The sequence below is a fragment of the Scaptodrosophila lebanonensis genome, unplaced genomic scaffold (genome assembly GCF_003285725.1).
Source record: "Scaptodrosophila lebanonensis strain 11010-0011.00,11010-0021.00 unplaced genomic scaffold, SlebRS2 tig00000001-arrow-pilon, whole genome shotgun sequence".
NCBI lineage: Eukaryota > Metazoa > Arthropoda > Insecta > Diptera > Drosophilidae > Scaptodrosophila > Scaptodrosophila lebanonensis.
This window is the reverse complement of record NW_022060529.1, coordinates 5,234,751-5,256,931: the sequence shown is the minus strand read 5'-3', so window position 1 is coordinate 5,256,931 and position 22,181 is coordinate 5,234,751. Positions and strand designations below refer to the sequence as shown.

General features: G+C 36.9%; 4 protein-coding genes across 5 annotated transcripts in view; 3 read left to right on the top strand and 1 right to left on the bottom strand.

The window, feature by feature from the left end:
* Positions 1-29: 29 nt before the first annotated feature.
* LOC115631170 (CAAX prenyl protease 1 homolog) lies at positions 30-1,514 on the top strand. The gene is made up of 2 exons (XM_030527863.1): positions 30-138; positions 195-1,514. The coding sequence occupies exons 1-2, from the start codon at positions 37-39 to the stop codon at positions 1,452-1,454; spliced, it is 1,362 nt and encodes a 453-aa protein (XP_030383723.1). The 5' UTR covers positions 30-36; the 3' UTR covers positions 1,455-1,514.
* Positions 1,425-3,104, top strand: LOC115631162 (CAAX prenyl protease 1 homolog). The gene is made up of 2 exons (XM_030527851.1): positions 1,425-1,656; positions 1,714-3,104. Exons 1-2 carry the CDS (start codon positions 1,549-1,551, stop codon positions 2,995-2,997), a joined length of 1,392 nt encoding a protein of 463 aa, XP_030383711.1. The 5' UTR covers positions 1,425-1,548; the 3' UTR covers positions 2,998-3,104.
* Positions 2,998-4,247, top strand: LOC115631180. The gene is made up of 3 exons (XM_030527874.1): positions 2,998-3,157; positions 3,211-3,846; positions 3,905-4,247. The coding sequence occupies exons 1-3, from the start codon at positions 3,108-3,110 to the stop codon at positions 4,098-4,100; spliced, it is 882 nt and encodes a 293-aa protein (XP_030383734.1). The 5' UTR covers positions 2,998-3,107; the 3' UTR covers positions 4,101-4,247.
* Positions 4,248-4,907: 660 nt separating this feature from the next.
* The window catches only part of LOC115623486 (calbindin-32), a 34,182-nt gene continuing 16,908 nt past the window's right edge, over positions 4,908-22,181 (bottom strand). The window contains exons 3-12 of one of the 2 annotated variants that reach the window (XM_030517860.1): positions 22,084-22,169; positions 21,904-21,993; positions 20,136-20,222; positions 19,846-19,986; positions 18,202-18,257; positions 18,085-18,130; positions 11,440-11,451; positions 7,370-7,426; positions 7,232-7,303; positions 4,908-7,173 (exon numbers count right to left, since the gene is read on the bottom strand). In XM_030517860.1, the coding sequence (XP_030373720.1) occupies positions 7,027-7,173; positions 7,232-7,303; positions 7,370-7,426; positions 11,440-11,451; positions 18,085-18,130; positions 18,202-18,257; positions 19,846-19,986; positions 20,136-20,222; positions 21,904-21,993; positions 22,084-22,169 (794 nt within the window). In that variant the 3' untranslated portion in view covers positions 4,908-7,026. The remainder of the gene's footprint in view (positions 7,174-7,231; positions 7,304-7,369; positions 7,427-11,439; positions 11,452-18,084; positions 18,131-18,201; positions 18,258-19,845; positions 19,987-20,135; positions 20,223-21,903; positions 21,994-22,083; positions 22,170-22,181) is intronic. The other variant, XM_030517868.1, reaches the window with a different exon arrangement.

Genomic DNA, 22,181 nt, shown 5'->3' with positions numbered 1-22,181 from the left:
AAATGTCAAATTTAAATTCAAATCGGGTTGCATAAAATGTCTGCATATTTTTGGAATAATCCTACAACGATACTATTTGCAATTTTGGCTGTTCTCATCTTGGATAATCTGTGGAGCATGTACTTACTGCTGCGCGAGGTAAAGTGAACCCAATGAAGTAGAATATTTTTTTTTCTAAAACTACTTTGTCACAGATAGCTGTCGTTACCGAAACACGTAAGGTGCCGGACGTGCTGCGCCAGTATTTGCCTCAGGAAATCTTTAATCGCATGCGAGCCTATAAACTTCACAAATCCTGGTTTTCGCTAGTCAATACGTTTATCTTCGTGCTAGTATTTGGTTGTCTAGAGCTTTTCTTCGGTTTCTACGCTGTTGTCTGGTATGTGGCGAGCAAGTGTGCTTTCGCTAAATGGATGCAGCAGGAGCTGTTTATATCCGTTATTTATGTTTTGTTGTTGGGCATATATTTGACGCTGAAGGCACTGCCTGGTGCCTTGTATGAAAGGTTTTGTATACCTAAACTTCACAAAAGACGAAAAGTTTCGTTAGCTCGCAGAATTTGTGGAGAGATTTGTGATACTGTTGTGGCGGTAGTAACCATCGTGTTGGTGGTGATGGTGATCGTCTCATTATGTCTTGCATTGGGAATATATTCTTTTGTCGGCCTATTTTGTTTGTCATGTGTGATGACTGTTTTGCTGATCCTCCTAATGCCGGTTATTATTATTCCTTGCATAGGCAAACGCGTGCCTTTCGAAAATATGCCCCTGAAGGCGGATCTGGAAAAGCTCACTGAATCGATTGGATTTCCATTTAGGCAGGTCTACCTCATAAAAGTGAATGATCCGAACACCGGCAGTAATGCATTCTTCTATGGAAGCTGTTGCTTAAAACGCATCGTGATTTTTGATACGGTGCTGTATAATAGGGGTCTGAAAGATACGTCATTACTGGAGCCTGATCAGATTGGCAAGGGTTTGATAAATTCACAAGTGGTCGCTGTCGTTGCCCATGAGCTTGGACACTGGCATCACGGACACTTTTACAAGGCGATCATAATGTTCAAGGTACATGTCTTAATAACTCTGCTGTTATTTGGCATTTGCTATCCCCATGGCCCGATATATCAGGCCGTTGGTTTTGAGAAGGGTGTGCAGCCCGTGCTAGCGGGCTTTATTATAATATTTGGTTTTGTGCTGACCCCATACATGACGTTTTCCAATTTCTTTATGTTAAGCGTGACTCGATATTTTGAGTATCAGGCAGATGAGTTTGCCTTTGAATTGGGATATGCCAGAGATCTCCGCCATGCGCTTTTAAAGCTTTATGCCGATAACCTGTCCTTTCCCATATCGGATTCCTGCTACGCAAGCTGGCGACACACGCACCCCACCATGCTGGATCGCCTTCGCACACTTGAGGAACTGGAAACCGGCATGGCTTGGACGGTGTGAGGAAGGGGGATCGTAACATCTCTGTGTATAGTTTCAAAAATGAAAATTACACAATCACTATGTTATCATTTTGTTTATTTATCTTAAGTTAGCTATGACATTTTACGACGGTTTGTCCATAGATCCTAAACTCATTCTTTACGCACTGATATTTATCGTGGTGGCCGATCATTTGTGGGAAATAATTTTAACCAAACGCCAGGTGAGCGGCACATGGCAAACTTAATTTTCAGTTAACATAAATCTGTTATTGGCATAGCTTATAGTTTGCCAGAACTCCATTGTCGTCCCCGAGGAGCTGCGCCATGTTATATCTCCGGAGATTTTCCATCGGGCCCGTATTTATGAACTGCACAAAGCCGAGTTGTTCATATGGAAACACTTCATAGAAGCCGTTATTAGCGTAGCCGAGTTAGTATTCGGCTTCTACCCCTTCCTTTGGCATCTTGCCGCCTTGACCTTGGCCAAGCTGACGTCCAAAGAGATGTGGATTAGCATAGTATTTGTTTTCTATCTGACCATATATATTTGTGTGCGCTATTTGCCTGTGCTCGCCTACGAAAAGTGCATTCTGGAGCTGCGCTATGGTGGTCAGCAGCATTTTCAACTCTGTCTATGCTGTCTTGTGGCCGTGTTGGCTGTCGTTCTGTCACAGATATTGCTCGCACCTGCAACATTGCTGATTGTCTATTGCGTACAGAAGGCGGGCTACTGGTTCTTCCTGTGGTTCTGGCTGATTTGGGCTCTCTTTACGCTTATTCTGGTGTTCTTTCTGCCCTACTGTTGTATACCTTGTCTGGGGGTCCAGACGCCACTGCGAGAGGGAGCGCTCTACACAGAAGTAAAGCGTGTGTGCGACATGGCTCGGTTTCCCATGTCACGTGTCTTCATTATTCGGACGAAGACGGTGCAGTACAGTAATGCGTATTTCTATGGTAGCTGCTGTCTGAAACGCATTGTCATCTTTGATACGTTGTTGTTAAACAAAGGCATGGATCCTTCCTATTTGCGGCCGCACGAGATTGGACGTGGCCTGACCAATTCACAGGTAGCCGGAGTAGTGGCGCACGAGTTAGGCCACTGGAAGTACGGGCATTTCTATAAAGCGACGATCATCATGAAGCTCCACTTTCTGTTCACTATGGTACTTTTTGGTCTATTGTTCCATTGTCCCCAGCTGTATCAAGCGGTGGGATTCATCAGTGGCCTATGTCCGATCATAGTGGGATTCCTCATCGTGCTGCGGTTTGCCTTGACCCCGTATCTAGTAATTGCAAATTTTTTGATGCTTTGGAATCTGCGACGTTTCGAATTCGCCGCCGACAAGTATGCCCATTCGCTGGGTTATTCTATGCAGCTGCGTGCAGCCCTTGTCAAGATATATGCGGACCATATGAGCTTTCCGGTCTTCGACAGGTGCTATGCTCGGTGGCACCACACTCATCCGACCATACTGCAAAGGTTGCGTTATCAGGAGAAGCTGGATGTGAGGGCGAACTTTAATGAAAATAGGGCTAACTTAAATCAACCTACAAATTATTAGTTTTCAATCCAAGTAGCTATTTCGTGAAAGATCTATTTTATACTTTTTAAAATTGTAAATCATTACTGTGTAATTGAAAATTAGAGGTCATTCCAATTACGTTGAAAGCCATGTCTTCTTTCAGGCGCATTACAAAGTTGGTGGTCAACATAAAGGAGCGGTAAGCGGATGGTGGGGTTTCGCTCAATCCATAAGCTTTAACGCCTTCCACAGTGAGACGCACATTATCTATGATGATGGCTTAGGACGTAAGATTTGCGGCAATTCCCTCAAGTATATGTTCCAGAGTGGTGAGCCACCAGTCCAGCACAATATGAGCTCTACAAGCGTCTTTAGTAAAGCTGCTCACTTTCTGAGACATCACTTTGGTCCAAAGAGCACAACAGCAATAGAAATGACGCCAGGTGCCATCAGGCGTCTCTACCATGTGTGGCCACTGCCTGAAACTTCTTCAAGTGAATCGGAGGATGAGGGAATGCAGCAGCAGAATTGGATAGAAGAGTTTGATATTGGGCCAAAAACCTCAGTGGTTGGGGAAGATGAATGGGCAAGCTGCTTCGGGGATTTTACGGTTGATAGCGGTTCAAGCTCCGAGTATTTTTCATTCATAGCTCAAACATCAAGCGAGCCTCAGGAATCATTTCTGACATCCTCCAGGAGAACTTCCGAGCAACCGAAACAGAATGAGGCGGTGAAGTATACGGTGCGTGTTAAAAAGTTGAACACAGTACAGCCACAGTGGGCGACATACCTGGAGTGGCCAACCGCCCAATTAAAGGTCTTTAATCGCGCTTGGCACTTACAAAGCTGTACTACACGCACACATTTTACACAGCTAAAGCCGAAATGGTGGGTATTCAGTCACATACTTGTAATATTTCCTATTGGCTAACCTATCCAACCGCAGCAAGTGCCACAGAATAAAGGAGTTAATGGATTCCATCAATGAGCTGGTTAGTTGTTCACATCTTGAGGACAATGGTGCAGATGCGATCAACAAATCCCCTGATTGGACTGATTCCATGATCAAAATGAATAAATACTTGAAGGAGTTGAATGATATTTTGGCAGAACAGACCCAGCTCACAGAAAGCAGCGCTTAATGTGAATAATTTACAAAAGTGCAGACTGCGATCAGCTGCGAGGTATTTGTAATGCATATTTATAAAAACTAAGAGGGTAATTCTTATGAAATCAAATGATATGAGTTTATACATGAAATAAAATTTTAATGTTTAAAGCTACCTACACTTAAAGAAGTTTCGCTTAAATAATAAAGCAAATGTGGGGAAAAGACTTTTAAACTAGACTTCAGAGCCCAGAGCTTAACTAAACTATATACTTCAGTTGAAAGACGAAATAGGTGTGGAAGACATCTAAGCACAATAAAAGCTTAACAGTGAATAAGAAGATTGGCCAATTGAAATCAAAAATGAATGAGTTAGGCTTCATTTATTTAACTAGTATGTAGGAGTGTTAGGACTATGCATAGTAGTCCTGTTATACAGTAGCCCTCTTATACAGTAACCTCTCTTACGAAGTAGAGAGAAAGAGAAGAACAATGAAAGAAAACCAAGTAATGAGTAGCATGAGATCAGTGAGTCGGGTCTGAGTGGTCGAGGAAGGCAGACGTGCTAAGAGTGTGCTCGTGCTAAGATGAGATAAAGAAGTGAACAAATGTTGAAATATCATAACCTAACCTGATATTATTTACACAAATAAAGCATTGAGTATACGATGGAGAGTTTGTAATTTACTTGGAGCAAGACTTTCGACAATCCACGCCCTACTATCTTTGGGGCTCAACCGTTTGTCGCCCCAGAAGTATTCCGATTTAAATAAAGTGATCATTATACCCTTTCACAGGCCTTGAATAAAAAGCTTTATTTTTATACTTTTATTTGTAGCCATGTATTTTAGTTCCTTAAACATTTTCCATATAAGTATGAGTGTATTTTTATATTTTGCTTGACGTAGGGCATATTATATATATTGTATGTATGTATTGTATTTGTATGTATATAGAAAGTCCATTGAAGCTTTATATGTTTTATAGATAGCTAAAGAGTTTCTCTTCGGTAGTATCTTAAGTTGTAGGTTGACATTAAGTGTATTTTTATATCTTCTCTTGAAATACTTGGCATTTATATAAGTTTCCACAGAATTTAGTTTATTTTATTTTAATTTAGTGTCTGCCACTTAAAGCATGGTTAGCAAGTAAATAAGTAAAGAAGTATCCAAGATTTTACGGGAAATTAAAATTGTTTTAACACTGCCTTTGGCAATATTTTTAAAAATGATACCATAACGAAGGTGCCAATAATATATCCTCATTACAAGCGGACACGAAACTCTATTATATAATTTGTTTCCACATAACGCTCCTTATCCAGACTTCATATGTATCTGGATTCGAATAGCGTTTAGGAAAATGTGAATGTATGGCATAATTCGAAAGAAAAAAAAACAAACAAAAAATCGAATTATTTATAGATGTACAAGTAACTGTTTATGTTTAGAATAGAGATAGCACCTTGAGGAGTTTTAAACGATGTATAAATGTTATTTTTAAAGATTTAACATTGCGCTTAAAATGTAGCATAGTGTTTGCATGTTTTTTTGTTTTTAATTCCATTGCGTGTACGAATAATATATAATTAAGGAATCGAATCGGCAAATTACAATAGGCTGTACACCAATTTAACTGCAGTCCTATACTCTGTCAACGCCCATAATTATGCTATAGTTTTGGGCATGACACAAATACGAATACCTGCGCAAACGCTGGGAGCTCTTCAAGCTCAACACCTTGTCCGCTTCTGCGATTGGGATAGACAAGGACAAGGACATGCAATCATGTCGGTTGGGCACCCATATGTCGAGAAGACATGAGCAAGGGGCCAAAGTTCAATGCATGTTATTACGGTTGTTTGCTAGCTACATATGTATGTATTTAGCTTGGCATGCAAATGGGTAAAATGTTCTCGTGTTTGAGTGCCAATTGGCATATGTTCGAGTGCTAAGGACGAGGCGTATGCTTCTTATTCGGACTTGCCTTAAAACTTACATGCTAGGTCACACGTATATTGGAACTATAATACACAAAATTAATTTAATTCTCAAAAAATGAAGCAGAAAAAGTCACACGCATCAAAATATATTCATATATATTGTATGTTATAATTATAAATAGGTTTGGTATAATTTACGCCTTGTTTCATGTAGTTTACACATAAATATTAATAACAATTATCTAAAATTTTGCTACACGTATTTTGACTGGTTGTTGCGCCATTTACACTTAGCTAAGATCATTTATAATTTAAAATTAAATTGTTATTATTCTTTAAATGTAATCAATATGCAATTCACATAGTATATATGTATGTATATATATAATTTATTGTTATATTCAAAATATTATCTTGGCTTCAAAAATTCTCCTCAGACAATGCAATAAAATCGATGTACTGAACTTTAATCTTGTGATGGCTGGTTTCAAGTTGCTTTGACAAATGGATTACTTTCCCTTTTAATAGTTTTATTTCAAAGTTCTTTTTTCATTTAGTACAATCAATTAAGTGGACTTTCCATTTTCAAGGGTGTATTTTAATTGTTCAAATTTGTTGGTAGATTTGTTGTTGTTATTAGGAAATAGACTTTCAAAAGCTTAACATGCATAAATATTTATTTGGATTTGAAACATTCATTATGCTTTATTTTTGGTATTTTAAATATACGGTTTCTCAATATTTCTTAGTTTTATTAATATGCACAAATTTCCTCATTTGAAACATGTGCTGGTAAAATGTAAGTATAATGGTTTTTTGGAGTTCCATTTTTGCACGCTTTTTATATTTAGTTGCTGCTTTAAAGTAATTAATTGCCTCGTTTTCGAAAAAGATTAAGCCTTTTATGCTTAATTATGGCCGTTTTGCATGTTCTGCTTCTCTTTCATTTACTTTTTATTTACCAATTTGGTACCAAAAATATATGCTAACAATTCTTCAATTTACTTTTTTTAACTCCTTACTGCTCATCATCTGGCGACAATTTGGCTAAGGTCAATAAAATCATTGTTAGTTCCTTGCGCGATATTTTGCCATGCTTCTCATAACCAACGCCTCGTAAGATAGTCTCCTCGAAGGCGGCCAAATCTTGAGCATCGTAGTCGTCCTGATGTTGAATGCAAATTAAGTTGAGCTCAAAATTGCTGCAAATAAAAAAAACTCACCTTCTTGACCAACTCCAACAAGTCCTTGAGAAAACCTTTCAGCTCCTCATTCTCAATGGTGCCACTGTTATCCTGCATTGTTGTAAATTTTATGTAAAAATTGCATTTTTGAATTTACAAACTAAGTTGAAAACTTACGCGATCGTAAAGCGAGAAAACTTTTTCAATATCTTCCTTTGTCAATTTAGTGGCCCCCTAAAGTGGCAATATAGAGAGAAAAATAAATGTACGTGAGATAACAAGCTAAAGCATTATACCCGTATTTAAATGGAGCCTGGCATTAAACAATACTCTCATTTCGAATATGTTTAAAATGGAACTCAATGTATGTATACTTTTACTTTTTGATTTCATAACCATATTGATGTGTGGGCTATTGTGTTATGTTTGTCTTTATTATTGGTGTGTGTTTTGTTCTCCATTGGCGGGCTGTGCATACTAATGCCATGTTATTTACAGCTCTACCAAAAAACATTTAACGTTTAAGTATGTATGTAGTACAGCACTGTTTTTTATGATGAGCCCCACACAGTGTGTCACGTTATTTGTTTATGGTAATTTAAATCACAAACATACACATACTATACATGCACATGCACGCTCACATGCAAGCAAAATCAATTTTCATTTACATTCTTATTTTGTGTCACGATGGGCAAACAGCAAACTCCATTTGCATACGTCAGGCTCCGTTGCGTATACGCAACGTCTCAATAAACATTACAACCAATTTGCGCACAATTATTTGCACAATCGTAAAAAATACGCACAGATTTATATGAACGAGTAATGTGCATGTACAAGGAATATATAACAATGGTTCTGTGTATGTGGAAGGAAGCTATAGCGAGTCCTGCAGGATGTGCCAGCTTGTTTCGCAACTTGAAAGAATTATGTATGTTCTGTATATATGTGCATGTAATGTAATGTAAATGACACAAAAATGGCCCTTATTATAATGAATGACTTAATTAGGCATTTTTCTTTTTGCACCATGTTACCATAATGAAAAGGTTCACAAAGAATTTTTGGTCAATTGGCTTATGGGCTTAGCATATTAATTAGGCCTAACAAATTAATTAAAATGTGTGCCGATTAATGTGGTTGAACGAAAGTAAAGTGGAACAAAAAATAAGGATACACAAATTTATTTCACTACATATTAGTATCAAGTTTTCCTTTGTGTTCAAATTTTATTCTTTTGAAAATAAATGACATTTGGTTTTAAGGCATTTGCCAAAAGTTTCCATGTACTTGAAATACGGATACGGGCTTATCGAAAAGAAATTAGTGTATACAAATATTTCCACAAAAATGTGATATCGAAAACATTTGTAATTTCTATAAAATGGATTTTTTTTTCACGGACTGGTGTGCGTACATAATAGCAGAAGAAACATCCGATGATAAATAAATATACATATACATACATAGTTAGCTAGCTGGCCTTTAACAAAAATTGTGAACTATATTTTTATTCGGATAGTGGTTTTTCAAAAAAGGAGCTTGAGAAAATGTTGTAAATTACTATAAAAGATCACATTGCTTATTTAATTTAAGATATAAGATATTATTATTTTTATTCGCATAGCTTGAGTATGCCCTTATTCTAGGTCTGATTTCATGAATTCATATGTAACTACGTTTCTCATTTTGTATTTTTCTTTGAATAGCATTTTTTGTTCCAGAGATGAGGCGATAAAGTCATAAGCAATCAGCCCGTATATTTCAGCAGCTTTTGCTATTTTGCATTGCCAGCAGTTTTGTAAGCTTTGTTGTGCATACGGAACGTGTGCTTTCTAAAAATTATAGCACACTTCTCAGCGCACCCAATACATAATAGCAGCAGCCACACACATGTCCAACTGTCCGTTAGATTTATTGATTCCATTCGCATTGCGCGCTCTTCTACACTAAAACATATTGTGTGTCCACACCCACGCCACCACATATATACATACAAAGACGCTCGCTCACATGCACTTTATTTTGGCAATGGGATTATGTAATGACATACATACATATATATACGTTACGTGCTCGCGAAGTAGCAGCCACACAAAACACTAGTAAACTAGCCAACTAAGCAACAATTCAAGTTCAGAGTCGCTGCAGGTGTGATTTTCGTTTTTGAAAACTAGCAGTAAAATTGGTTGCCACTTTTAAATTTCTGCGCAAACAATTCACAATCTGTGGATATATAGCATGAATGAGTACATGTGTGTTTGTGTCTTTTCACGTCTCTGCGGCCTGATAACAGCTATTTTATTTTGCTAACAAGCTGGGCACATGTATGGAAGCCATTTTACAGCGTCTGTACTTGCTTGTTTTTCCGCTTTCAACAGATTTATGTTGAGGATTAAAAACCCATTAAATGCCGAACCGACCCTTTTTGTTTTTATTTTCCTTAAGTCGCATTTGCTGTCACATGCGACAAAAACTGAAATATTATCAGTGAAGCTGTTGTGACAGTCTATACCTAAGAAATAGGCTCAGTAGGTATTTTGTTCTGCCTAAATTTATTAAAGCGCTTTCTTTTTAAAAAATTGTATTCCGATTTTCATAGGGACCCTACAAATTGCTCACTTAAGCCGACGTGTTATATCACGTAGGTTCCATGATAAAATGAAGTAATTAATTTATACTTCAACACTTTTAAAGCTCCCAAGCCGGTCTACCATTCAGCACCAGCCATTCGAAAATGGCTAAATTATGCAGGAGGGGAGCTTGTAGAAGCTGGCTGGATGGCTTCTGTACTGCCCGTGTGAATGGTGTGTGGTGTCGGCTATAGCATAGCATATAATTTCTGAGCCATCATTAGGTTTAAGCGGGGCACGTATATGCATTTAAGGCCAACCCTACACACCATTTCATTATTTCAGCACGTGTGCGTATGTGTGGTCATATAAATGCCTAATTATGTGGTTGTACATAGTTGCCGCTTATTTTTGGCTTACTCTAGTGGCAGAAAATACATACCAAAGGGTCACATATTTGTTACATAAAGTACATGTTTCGTTCGTGTTTATTGTTTTGGGTCTGCTTAGACAAATTGTAGACACTTAAGGTGTTATAACCAAAAACCATGACTTTGTTATGGGTAGACATTTTTGGTTCCGTCCAGATCGTTTCTTTGGTCTGCCAAGGGTTCTGCTATAATTACTTGACATTACTGGCCGCAACGTTAATTATTTAAGAAAAAATACTATTCTAGGTAGCGTCTTAAAAATGTTGGAGCTAGGCAGTTTTTAATTGGATGGCTTATTTGGGCACTTTCAGGAAGAACGGTAATTTGAACGGTAGTTTTGAAGCCAAGTATATAAAAATGAAATTGGCTGTCAAATAAAGAATTTATTTATATTGCCATTAGAAACATTTTGAGCTTCAGCAGATTGCTGTGTAGTTTCAATTGTCGATTTTGTTTCATAATAACTATAATTGCTTTTAAATTAATTTCTCATAAAGAAAAAAGTGTTATGCTTAACATACATTGTAGTCGATTTTTTGTATTATTTGCTACTAGATTTTAATGTAAAAGTTTAACCAAGCCCAGCAAGGTTGAACGCTATTTTGTGTTTGTTTTGAAAATAATAATATTTATGGATTTTCGGCACTATTTTTTGTGGCATTTCGACATCATAACATAAGACATAAGAATGACATATATATGTATTTATATTTATTGACTAAAGAGTTGGGTCCCGTTCATTAACATATCAAATGGTATGTAAAACATGTAATAAAGAAAATTGTTACTCTGACACAAAGCTAAAAAAAAAGATAGAATGGTGGGCTAAAAGCTAACATGGTAGCATGCGTTTAATACTTAAAAAACTGGTGTACACGTACTATATATTTTATTCAAATGTGGGTTTTGTGTCTAATTAGATTATATCTACAGTCGATAGACAAAAATGGTTTGCATGCAAGCGCTCTTTTTGTAAAATGTCGGTAAACACAATGAAATCAATAGCGTGGCACTTCAAATTGCAAGGTCAACATTATGGTCATTTCTTTTTATTTTCTACGTTAATTGAAAACATAGGGCATTTAAATAAATGTATATTTCAACTTAGGTCTGCTGTGAAGCAATTAAATAGAAAGCAGCCTATAGAGTTTACAGAAAAAAAAATATTCTCGTCGGTTTTCAGTTGTTTCTTTTTTGTAAATATTTCAATGCTGCGTTTGCTTGAAAAATAAATACTTACATCAATGCCCTCCTTTGTGTCAGGAATTTGTTTTTTATTTTGTGGTATGCATTTGCATTTTTTATTTGGTTCATTTGCATGGCACATTGTTGTGCAAAATTGTTTTAAATATTTTCGATTGTTATATTTTATTTTGTTGGTGCAATTGATTGCAGACGATTGCATGTTGCCGTTGTCATTTTTATTTCCACAATGGATTGCGTTTCGTTAGATCATATATACAGCATATATACATAGATGTATGATTTAGTTGTTGTAAAAGTTTATTGCATTCCATTATTTTGGTTTTGTTTATTTGTTAGGTGTTGAAGTACAAGTATTTATGGTATTGTATTTAATTGTTTTTTAATTTGATTTACACAAATTTTGTTAGTGGCACGTTGGCGTAAATCGTGTAATAAAATTGTAAGCCAGAATTTACATCACGTGCAATAATTATTGTTTTAATTTTACGCATTTGGTTTATATGTTCATTGTTGTTGGAAGAGCGTTTAAAATATACATATAGATATAGATGTACATATGCATGTAGATGTATTTTATTGCAGTTAGTTAGCAGAGAGTGCCAAAGGGTAGGCAAGAAATTATAGGAATAAAAGATAGTTGTTGTAAGAAAGTTGTCGTAAATTATAAATTAAAATATCGTATATAGTATTTGCTAAAGGAACATGGGGTTATTTTTTATGGTTAGTTTTATATGTTTAGTCTTAATTTAAGATATAAAACTAGTTTATCTAAAGTGCAGCAAACTTAAAAATAAATATATATGCAAGTAGAGCATAAATTTATTAAATATAAGCTAAATATCATTCTGCAAAACCAATTAAATGCTTGGTCCAAAAAATTGTTAGTGATACTACTGTTTGAGTTGCACTTTTTATTGCCTTGCATTCAAATTCCATAGCTCTAAACTAAAACTAGGTATTTAAATTTGCTGCTGGCAGCGCTAAATGGTGCAAAAAATTACCAAAAAAAAAAAAACCAATAGCCTATTTGATAAATAGAAACAAGAAGAAAAGTAATATCAACCAAAATATGTCTGCGTTGGCGACTTTAAATCTTATATATGGCATGGTGTACCATTTTGGCCACGTTCCCACTTAAGCTGACTGCACTTAAGTGCAGGCCAAAAAGCCTTGTTTGCCATTTGGCCCAAGCACGCAACCCCAAGCCACAGCAAGTGGCGGAGACAACTCACAGAAAAAAATAACAAAACAAAAGAAAAACAAATAAAAAGAGAGCATAAAAACCACATGCGGAAGGACGCCCCACTTGACAAGGCGCAGTAATGCCAGGAAGCCGGAGTAAGGTAAGTGAAATGTCGTCGTGCCGTTACACAAAATGCCTCTATACACACGTACGTGTATGTAGTTGAAGGCGCCAGCTGCTCGGACTGTAGGTGTAAAGGTGGTGGCAGGGGCAGTGACAGTGGCAGAAGCAGCATCCGGCGCCGCAGCCATGTGGTCAGAACCAAAATTAGGGTAAATATTTCAAAAAACCGCATTAGGTAAAAGTTTAGTCAGTCGTGCAACGTGCATTGCAATTTTTCCCGTCAGCGGTCACAGGACAATTTTCGCGCTGTCGTGTGCATTATGTCACAGCCAGCTGGGGCAGACATGACGTATACGTGATGTGCATTAGCATAAGCATTTTTCTTCTTTTTACTGAGCAGCAAACTTTGGTTATTGCACTGCATGTTATAAAATCGACTTGACAGCAATCGCAGCCACAGCCAAAGTCTGTACAAAATGATGATTTAGGAGTCATTCTTGTGGTGATGATCAAGACAGAACGATGTAGGATACGATGTACATACATACGAGTATGTTATGAATCAGTTCACAGAAATAGATACGAGCGAAGCTTTTATAAGATACAAAAAATAGTTTTTATTTTTTTAGGGAGCTACGTAGATATTGTTTAAAAAGTTTACTAAATGGTACAGCTCTACTAACACCACAGATCCACATTGAATAACAGTTTGTTCTACTTATGAAATATAGTCGCAAGGAGTAAAAAATAAGTCTTTATAGGAAACAACATGAAATAAGCTGTCCATAGACGAGTTTCAGGGCTATTTAATCATGTTAAGATAAGTCTCTAAGTTAGTGTTTGTAAAGTCTTATTAAAGAAATGTGTCTTTGCGTCGACACATAGTATTATAATATTTTCCAGGTGACAGCAAATAAACTTATAAATTTTAAAATTTACAATAACCTGCATCTTTTCTTTTTACAGCAATGCAGAAGAATAATTCATTTGGTTTTCAGTTATGTGACTGTAAAAGTGTTGATGCATGGTTTTATTTATTGCTTACGGAATGCGATATTACGTATACGCTGCGAGTGCCATCCGGCGCATATATGTATGTATGAAAACAGTGTAATTTGTGGCAAATGTTGTGGAAATGCCAATTTAATAGCAGTCTTAAGCTTGCGCTTTTTATTATTATTACATACTTTCCTGTACGACCGAATAGGTTTATAGTACTGCGTATGCGCTGCCAAGAAAAACAACAATGTCCCCACAATGTGACAATGGCTAGTGGCATCTGTAAATAGTAGTTACACCTTTATGGCTTATCAGAGATAGGGAAACATTATAATTGTGTCGGTTATTAAGCGCCTTATAAATTGAGTGCTGGCGGACAATAAATTTTTAATGCACATTATCCTGATGAAACCGTTCGCGACTATTACGAGGGTGCCGTATCAGGCTCTGTCAATAGTCAGTGAGTGAAGTAAGTAGATTAAAAGTCGGTGCTTACTTATTTCTCATTTTGGCCACATTGTAACTACGAAGTTCATACGAGTATGTGGCAAGTTTTTTGTGTGTGTATGTTCTGTCAATAAAAGGCAAATAAAATGTCACTGTGCTGCCAACTGTAACAATGGGCAAATAGCGAGCGTGTGCATTGCTGCGGCTGCATCTGCATAGCAAGTACGAGTAAACATGAACATTGCACATGCACATTGCTCGACAAAGTGACAATTGCAATGGTATTGTGGTGCCTGTCAAAATATGCAAATCGAAACGGCAAATAACAAAAACTTGACTTTCTGACTGTTGACTATCAATCAGGGGCGTAAAAGAATCACAGACATGCGACATACATACATATATATACGATAAATATTTTCATTAAAAGACCGCCACCGGCATATAAATATACAACAACTGGATTGGTATACTTGTACAAATTGGAATGCGTTTTCAAAAGGACTGCATGTTCAAAACACATATCGACAGGATTAGCAGCAACCTTCAACTCATACAATTTTTATTCAGTTAATAATTCGAATGGGTGCCCTTAAATTTGCTTACTGCTCCGTTAAAAAAAGATCGAAAAGAGCTGCATAAACAGCATATTTGCAACAGCTTGGAAACTATTCTTTGGCCTCTTCTTGTTGGAACCGCTATGCTTGTAACATGTACTGAAGTATGGATTACATTGCGCCCACACTAAACGAATTGCCGCTTGTCAGTTAACCTACACATACTAACCTACACACACAAAATGGCGCATATGCCGGCACGAGAAATGCTCCAGGCCTTGTAGCTGTCAATAAGCAGTCGAGGCAGTGTGACTGAGGCACGTACATTTGCAGCAAATAACAATAAGCACTCGCAACTGGCACAATTCGTGTGCCAACGGCGCACTTGATTACCAACAGAAGCAACGAAACCTACAACACCACCAATAACAGTAGCAACTGAAACAAGAAAGAAAAAGTACAAAAAAGTAATGCAAACTGAGTTCTGGGTTCGGCCAAACTTTGCTCCGTTTTGAAAGGAAACATACACATTGTGCTGGCTGGCTAGAAGAGTTGCTTAAGTTATGCTGCAAACGTAGGCAGTTTCGATCAAAATAATAAGGGTAAGTCAAGTACATGAAAAATGTAAGTTGAATCAAAATTTGTATGCATTTGTGACAAATGCGAATGCCAATAATATTCAAATTCAAATTTGTGATTGCAGCAAACAAATGTTATGCCCGGCTAGATAAGAGTATTGTTTTGATGAGACTTGCTCCACATATAGTATGTATAAGAATATTCTTTTGATGAGACTTTTTCCACATATAACACCCTGAGTTCGAATACAATTTATTATCCCGAAACAAAAACAACCTTAATAACGAAACTAGAATATCTGCTCATTTCCACATATCTTGTAAAAGTTATGTGACGGAAACTCCTCCTTCTTTTCAGTTTAGTGTCTCGAAGAAAATAAAGGTCTGTTCAGAAGCCAAGCTGCAAGAATAGCTTTTTACAGACAGAATCTCGCACAAAACCGTGTGTCTGCTTTGGATCCAAGAAATTAAGAAATTTAGTGAAACTTTCAAATTAGTTTCAAATTTTTAATTACATCAAATCTAGTAGATGTATTTATATAAACTGGATAAATTGATTGGGTTATAATTTAAAATTTGACTACCCCTTTAAAAGGATTTCTTGTCGACCAAAGCCAAGCTGTGGCCATCACTATTCGTGGCGTATACAATGTCTCTACTTTATATACAACTTGTTCTTTTTACCGCCGAGTCGTGCCAAATGTTGCTGAACAGGCTAAAAAGGAAGAAAATGCTGCAAATATTGCAGTTGAAATTATATGACAAACTTATGGCCAAGTTTGTGTAGTTCATGTAATGCCTTGTGGCATATTACGTGCCTGCCTTACTTCCTACTCCGCCTACCGGGCAGCCGTGTCAAAGTTTCGCCTTGGGTGTAGTCCAATTGTTAGGCCCCGTTGGTACAGGCTGGCTTAATCGTATGGCCTATAGATCCGACCGAAATAAGCGCTTTTTAACCCTGATGGACGCATTAAATTTTGACTTTATTCCCACTCCCGGCTTTCAGCTTTTGCTGTTTAATATTAAATATCAAATAAACTGAATGGGCAACATTTCCAAAAGGCAATTACTCACAAGTCGCTTGGGGCTGAATCGTGGTGTTGTCTGCCCCGTCCCGAATGACTTCCTAATGTGCCAAGAACAAAAGTTAAACAGCTGCCAATGTGGCCGTTGTCAGTGCCAAACGCCCAATTCTCAGTTCAACCCAGATAAAGGAGCCTGAAAACTTATTTGTCAGCTGCTGAATGCTGTGCCGCAGCTTAGGCACCTGTGCATCCATTAAGGTGAGTGTAGGTGTGTGTGTATGTGTGTGTGTGTTTGAATAATTCTGTATGAGCCAGCATGTTGAAATGTTTGGCTTTTTGTTCTTGACTGCTTGCTAATTATATTTTGGTAGCCTCAGAATGTCCTCGTTGTCGTACTATAATTAGGAGTCTGCCGAAGCTGAAACTTTGTTCGCTCAAACTTGATCCAATCAAAATTTCTAAACATACAAAGACATAAATATGTACATATATACATATATACATATATACATATATATATACCGGTATTGCAGTCGAGCTAAGTAAAATACCACAGTTCAAGTTTGGTTATTTTATTACCCAATCTAAGGCAAATAAAACTGGCTGACGTTCGAATAAAAAAAGTAGATACGGAAACCATTCTCCAAAGCGCAAAGTATGTACGTGTGTGGGCGTTTGACTTGTCGCTGACGAAGGCAAATTGATTTGTATTTGCAAACGTTGCCTGCCAGGTCTTCTCAGTCGCCTGCTCGGCTGTTCTGGTAGGTGTTCTTGCGTCACGCACCGCAACTTGAGTCACTCGATACATTTGAGAAAATCTCACCTATTGCTTTTTGCAGTGCTCTGCAATTTTCTTTTCAAAATTCTTACCTGCTGCGTGAGTTTTCTTGATTTTATATTTACGACTATGTAGTCTAAAATTGGGTGAGTTGTAAATATTTTGCGTTACAGTCTCACATAAATAAAATATGAATTTGTTGTTTTCAACTTGGAATGGCTTTTGTTAGCACAGGCCCGCGATTGCCATCAAATTGCTACAAAATTTCTTTAAAATGAATGCGCAAAGCCACTGAAATGGATAGATTTACTTCTACTAAGATATACAATTACTTTGTTACTAATTTATCAGAACTGACGCTATAATTAAGCTCTTAAACTGTAACATTTCTTTGTTGTTCAATAATATGATCGTTCCAATGAAGAAGCTTCTTAATAAAGTTCCAACAATATTCTCCAGCGCCAAATAATATAATCTTGTTTTTAGATAAATGTTAATCAGCTTATAAGAATCACTACCTTTAATCAAATGAACATGAATTTTCTTTAACTTCTCACAGAAGACTTTTTTTAAATCAATTAGTTAAGTAGAAACGTGGATTTTGATTTTAAAATCTCATGCGCCAATACAGATTGCAAATATTTTAAACTCAAAAATGAAATAAGAGAAAAGTTTATAAAATTGAAATTAAAGACAATGCTTTAAGTAAATGCAAGACTAGTTAAAGTAAAGTATTTTTAAATGCTCTGGCAACTAAGCTAAGCTAAGCTAAAGTGCTAAGGTGAAAGCCTTTTAGTATAGAAGGTAATATGTATTAGTATTTAGAAATAGTAGTAGAAAAAGTAATAACTGTTGTATCGTGTGCCTTCCTTCAACTCAATCTTCCTCTTCCCTATAAAACCACCGACTTAAACTAGAGCACAAGACGCTTTTATGGTAATTTCCTCAAACAAATGGCTATTCCCATTGCATATCAATAGCGCACTTACCTTGAATACCTGACGGCAGAGGAAGTTCTCTTTAACCGGAAGTAATCTGCAATAAATAAGTGAGAAGACATTTGACATGGCTGGGTAATCGAAATTGGCAGCAAACTAGCTACTTACTTGGCCATTTCCGAGAGCTGCAAACGGCCATCTTTGTTGGCATCGAAAACTTGTAGCTGTAAGAATACAATTGCACATACAAACATTCATATAAGTTGAAGTGGTTAAGTCAGTAGCCTTTCATCAGCTTAAGGACTTAAATGGATGGTGGTACAACATCCTCGTAGCCTGGTCAGACCTTTTCAGAGTGAGGATGCAGAATTGTGTATACATATCACAGTTTTCCGCATCATGAATTATTTAAACCTGGCTTCTGTTTAATTAATGGCACCAAAAGGAACGATGCAGACATGAAATTGGCAAGTAAAGTGGGTTTCAAGTTTCAATTCATACGCGTGTCACAATGATCCTTATCATGTTGCGCCTTGCGAAAGGCAGTAGGAATAGCATCGAAAGCTACAATAACGATAACCAAAACAAAAGAAAAAGTTTCGCTGCAGGCGCTATGAGTTTGCCAAACGACCTCCCCCACCGATGTGGTTGACCTTTTGTACCAAAAGTTTTTAACACATTTAAGTGCCAGCTTTGCTTTGCGTAATTTGACTTGCAAATGAGTTTTGCCGTTCTGCTCAAAATCTCTGGGCCAACAATGGTCCTTTATCATAATTTATTGTAATGTGCTCTGGCAAGTTCGCTGTGATTGTTATTAAAAACCACTAATGAGACACAAGGCGCGCACACACACGCATAATGAACTGCTGTCGCAATGACACTTAATGAAGCCCCAATACACACTTAGGAGCTACATACATATGTACACGGGCTTTCATGGGCATTACCATAAAGCCCACATAAACACACACATCAGCGGCATTATCAAGTTTTTAATTAACAAAAGTTTGCGTTCGTACGCGCGTTAAATATTTTCCGCTTTCGTCAGCAATTTGCAAGCAACAATAAATAATTGCAATAATAAGTGACAGGAGGGCGTGGCACAAAATTGCAAGCCTAGGTTTCATAACATTGGTATATCAAATGTTCAAATATGTCTAACAAATACTATTTTACAACATTTACGGCTTGTGTATACCCTAAACCGAGCACCTCTCCCCCAGTTAGTCAAAATAAATAAACCTTCCTGTACCAATCATTCCTATTGCAGTTCCATTGCATTTACAGATATTAAAGAATATTTTCATACCAACAAACATACTCTGATTTTTAAGCACTTTGAAACTATCGTGGTTTTATTGTTAACTTATAAGAAGGCAGCCCGGTTACTATATTGCTGGCAATACATGATTTACAAATTCAAAAATATTTTATACTGGTTGCTTAATTAAATTCAATTGAAAAAAATAAAAATAAAAAAAATAATACTATTAGACGGATTGAGCAATTTAAGCTACCACCATAGAAAGTCTGTTAATTTTAGTTAATTGTTTAGGCAGAAAAATGAATCATTCAGAAATTCACTCAAATCCTTAACAAATTGGATCTTCCTTGATAAAAATTTAATATTTTGAAAGTGCAGTGGTGTTGTTAGAATGTAGAGCTGACTGAAAAAATTATCAAAGTCATTCAACAATACTCGTGATACCTGATGAACAAAGTTAATAAAACATTTATAGTATAGTATAATGTTTGACCAACCGCCACGTCATTATCTTTAGCATATTATAATAAAACATAACGTATACGCACCATTGTGTCTGTGTATTCAATTAGCTTATCCTCTGAAACATCATTGATTTTTTTGGCCTCTTTGAGTAGATCACGTAAGAAATTCTTAAGCTCATCCGCTTCTATATAACCAGAGTTATCGGTGTCGTATTCACGCCAAATCTTAAAAGAAGCAAATGGATGAAATGTTGAAAAAGCAGTTATTTCAGTTGGTATGCAGAATGCTTTATGCACAATTTAATTAAGGAATATTCGAGCTAAAACGACCTGCGTCTGTTGAATTGTCTGTTAGCTTTTTGTTTTTAACTTACCTTCATGAATTCAACGCTCGATTCCAACGGATTGTCGAAGCGGAAAAGCAAAAGGAAATTCTCCTCCATTGGTAAAAGTTGAGCGAGCTGTGAATATTTGAAAATCGAGTAAAACAGGTCAGTTTGGTGAAAAACGATGAAAGCCCCAACAATACACACACACACACACACACACACCCACACTCAGAATTTCTGTACCTTCACACTTTGTGGGAGCTGCCAAATTTTTAATGTGCACAGCTTTTTTATTTTTATTGTTTTTTCCTTTGACTCAATGAACAGTAGGCTACAACAGTAATGGGCGTTGCTACTGGCTTTAAATAGCTGCAAGCGAATGTTCGACACGTTTAAAGAATGTGAGTACGCAACAACTTTGAAATAACTACAACCAAAGCGAACAACATTTGAAGCACGGCATCAACTTTTATATTACAACTAAAGGCGCTTTTAGAGAAATTTTTTGTTTTTTATTTCGATTCAAAGCAAGGGAAGAAAAGTGAGGTGTGAAGGGGAAACAATAAGCTGCATACCCGTATACAGCTAACGGACTCGCTAAAAGTTGCAACACGAAAACTTTTTGGCATAATTCAAGCGTTGATTTGCATTTTGTTTTGCACTCGAGGCTTGGTTGGGTCAGAAGTAAAAAACAACACTTTAACGACTTTATGCCGACCACAAGTTGTCTAAAACGCAGTGCATTTTAATGTTTATTATAATTAAAGTATTTTATTTTTTCTCATCTTATAACGCATATGTTAGTTGCCCTTAAATATCAAGCGGCAAAAAAACCTTGCAAATGAAAAATGACAGGAATATATAAAAGACCTTTTTATTGAACGTACCGAGCAGTCAACCTGTAAGACACATGAACGACAACCCAAAAGTAAATGATAAATGATATGGGTATATTTTTTAAGGAAACTTTGTTTTTCGTAAGGGTGGGAATTTGTTTTATGTAGTTATTTTAAAACGCCTGTGAAATAATTGAAATGAAAAAGTTCTTATTTGACCTAAAGTATGTTGCGACCTTATAGAAAGGAAAGTAATTAAAATGTTTGTTGGCCCTTTTATTTTAATGTTCTTTTCGTAATTAATGGTGACTTGGGTTTTCATAAATAGTTGCCTTCTTTACAGGTGTACTTAATGCAATTGGTACCATTTTGTTTTTTCAGTGTACTTTGTTTATTGTTCGGAGCGTGGAGCAGTCCTGGACTTGCAATAAATTCAATTTCTAATAATACCAATGCAATATAAAAAATCTACTTTTAATGGTCTACTATGACTGGTTGTTGTCATAATACACAGCTTCAATTAAAAACTCATTTAACAATGCAACAAAAACTTTGTTTGGCCATGGCCACAAACTTGCGAACACTCACACCCACACAATGCCCGAAATAAATTATTTCACCATTGGAGCACACACACACACACACACACACACTCATGCAACTGAAGTGGAGAAGAAGAGGCAAGAGAAGAACACGAAAAATCATTTAAAAAGCAATTTTGGAAAAGTAACGAAGGAAAACGCGCTCTCATGCGATCCCAAAAAGTGCGCACATGTTTGCTTTAAGAAATATCATTGGGAATACAAAACGTTTTGAATATTGGCCCCACCCCCGTCCCGGGGCACAAAGGTTAGAAAGAAAATTTGTTTTGAATTGAAATGTATGTTCGCCTGCCTGTCCACCTATCCCAGAGAGCAAAAACATTAATTTGGATGCTGCATGATAAGCAGATGTATTCGAATGTCTTGTATACTCACCTCTCTGATATCGATTTTGCCATCCTGATTATCATCGTACGCCTCCATGAAGCAGGACTTGAGCTCCTCGAGCATTGTGTCGGTGACAGCCTGCATGTTGTGGATAGCAAAATGTTGTGGTTTTGGCAAATTAGTGGCAATGCGCATCATGACTATGCTCGACGACTATTGAGTACTTACCTCTGGGCTGATATCGGTGGCATTGGCGCTGGATACGAACTCACGCAGAAAGCCATCCAACTCGGTGCCCTCAATGTAACCGTTGCCTGTTAAGTAAG

Coding starts and splice junctions, on each gene's coding strand:
- LOC115631170 (XM_030527863.1), top strand. CDS start 37: ATGTCTGCATATTTTTGGAATAATCCTACAACGATACTATTTGCAATT. Junction 139..194: donor TGTACTTACTGCTGCGCGAG/GTAAAGTGAACC, acceptor ACTTTGTCACAG/ATAGCTGTCGTTACCGAAAC.
- LOC115631162 (XM_030527851.1), top strand. CDS start 1,549: ATGACATTTTACGACGGTTTGTCCATAGATCCTAAACTCATTCTTTAC. Junction 1,657..1,713: donor TAATTTTAACCAAACGCCAG/GTGAGCGGCACA, acceptor TTATTGGCATAG/CTTATAGTTTGCCAGAACTC.
- LOC115631180 (XM_030527874.1), top strand. CDS start 3,108: ATGTCTTCTTTCAGGCGCATTACAAAGTTGGTGGTCAACATAAAGGAG. Junction 3,158..3,210: donor GTGGTCAACATAAAGGAGCG/GTAAGCGGATGG, acceptor CGCCTTCCACAG/TGAGACGCACATTATCTATG. Junction 3,847..3,904: donor ACACAGCTAAAGCCGAAATG/GTGGGTATTCAG, acceptor ATCCAACCGCAG/CAAGTGCCACAGAATAAAGG.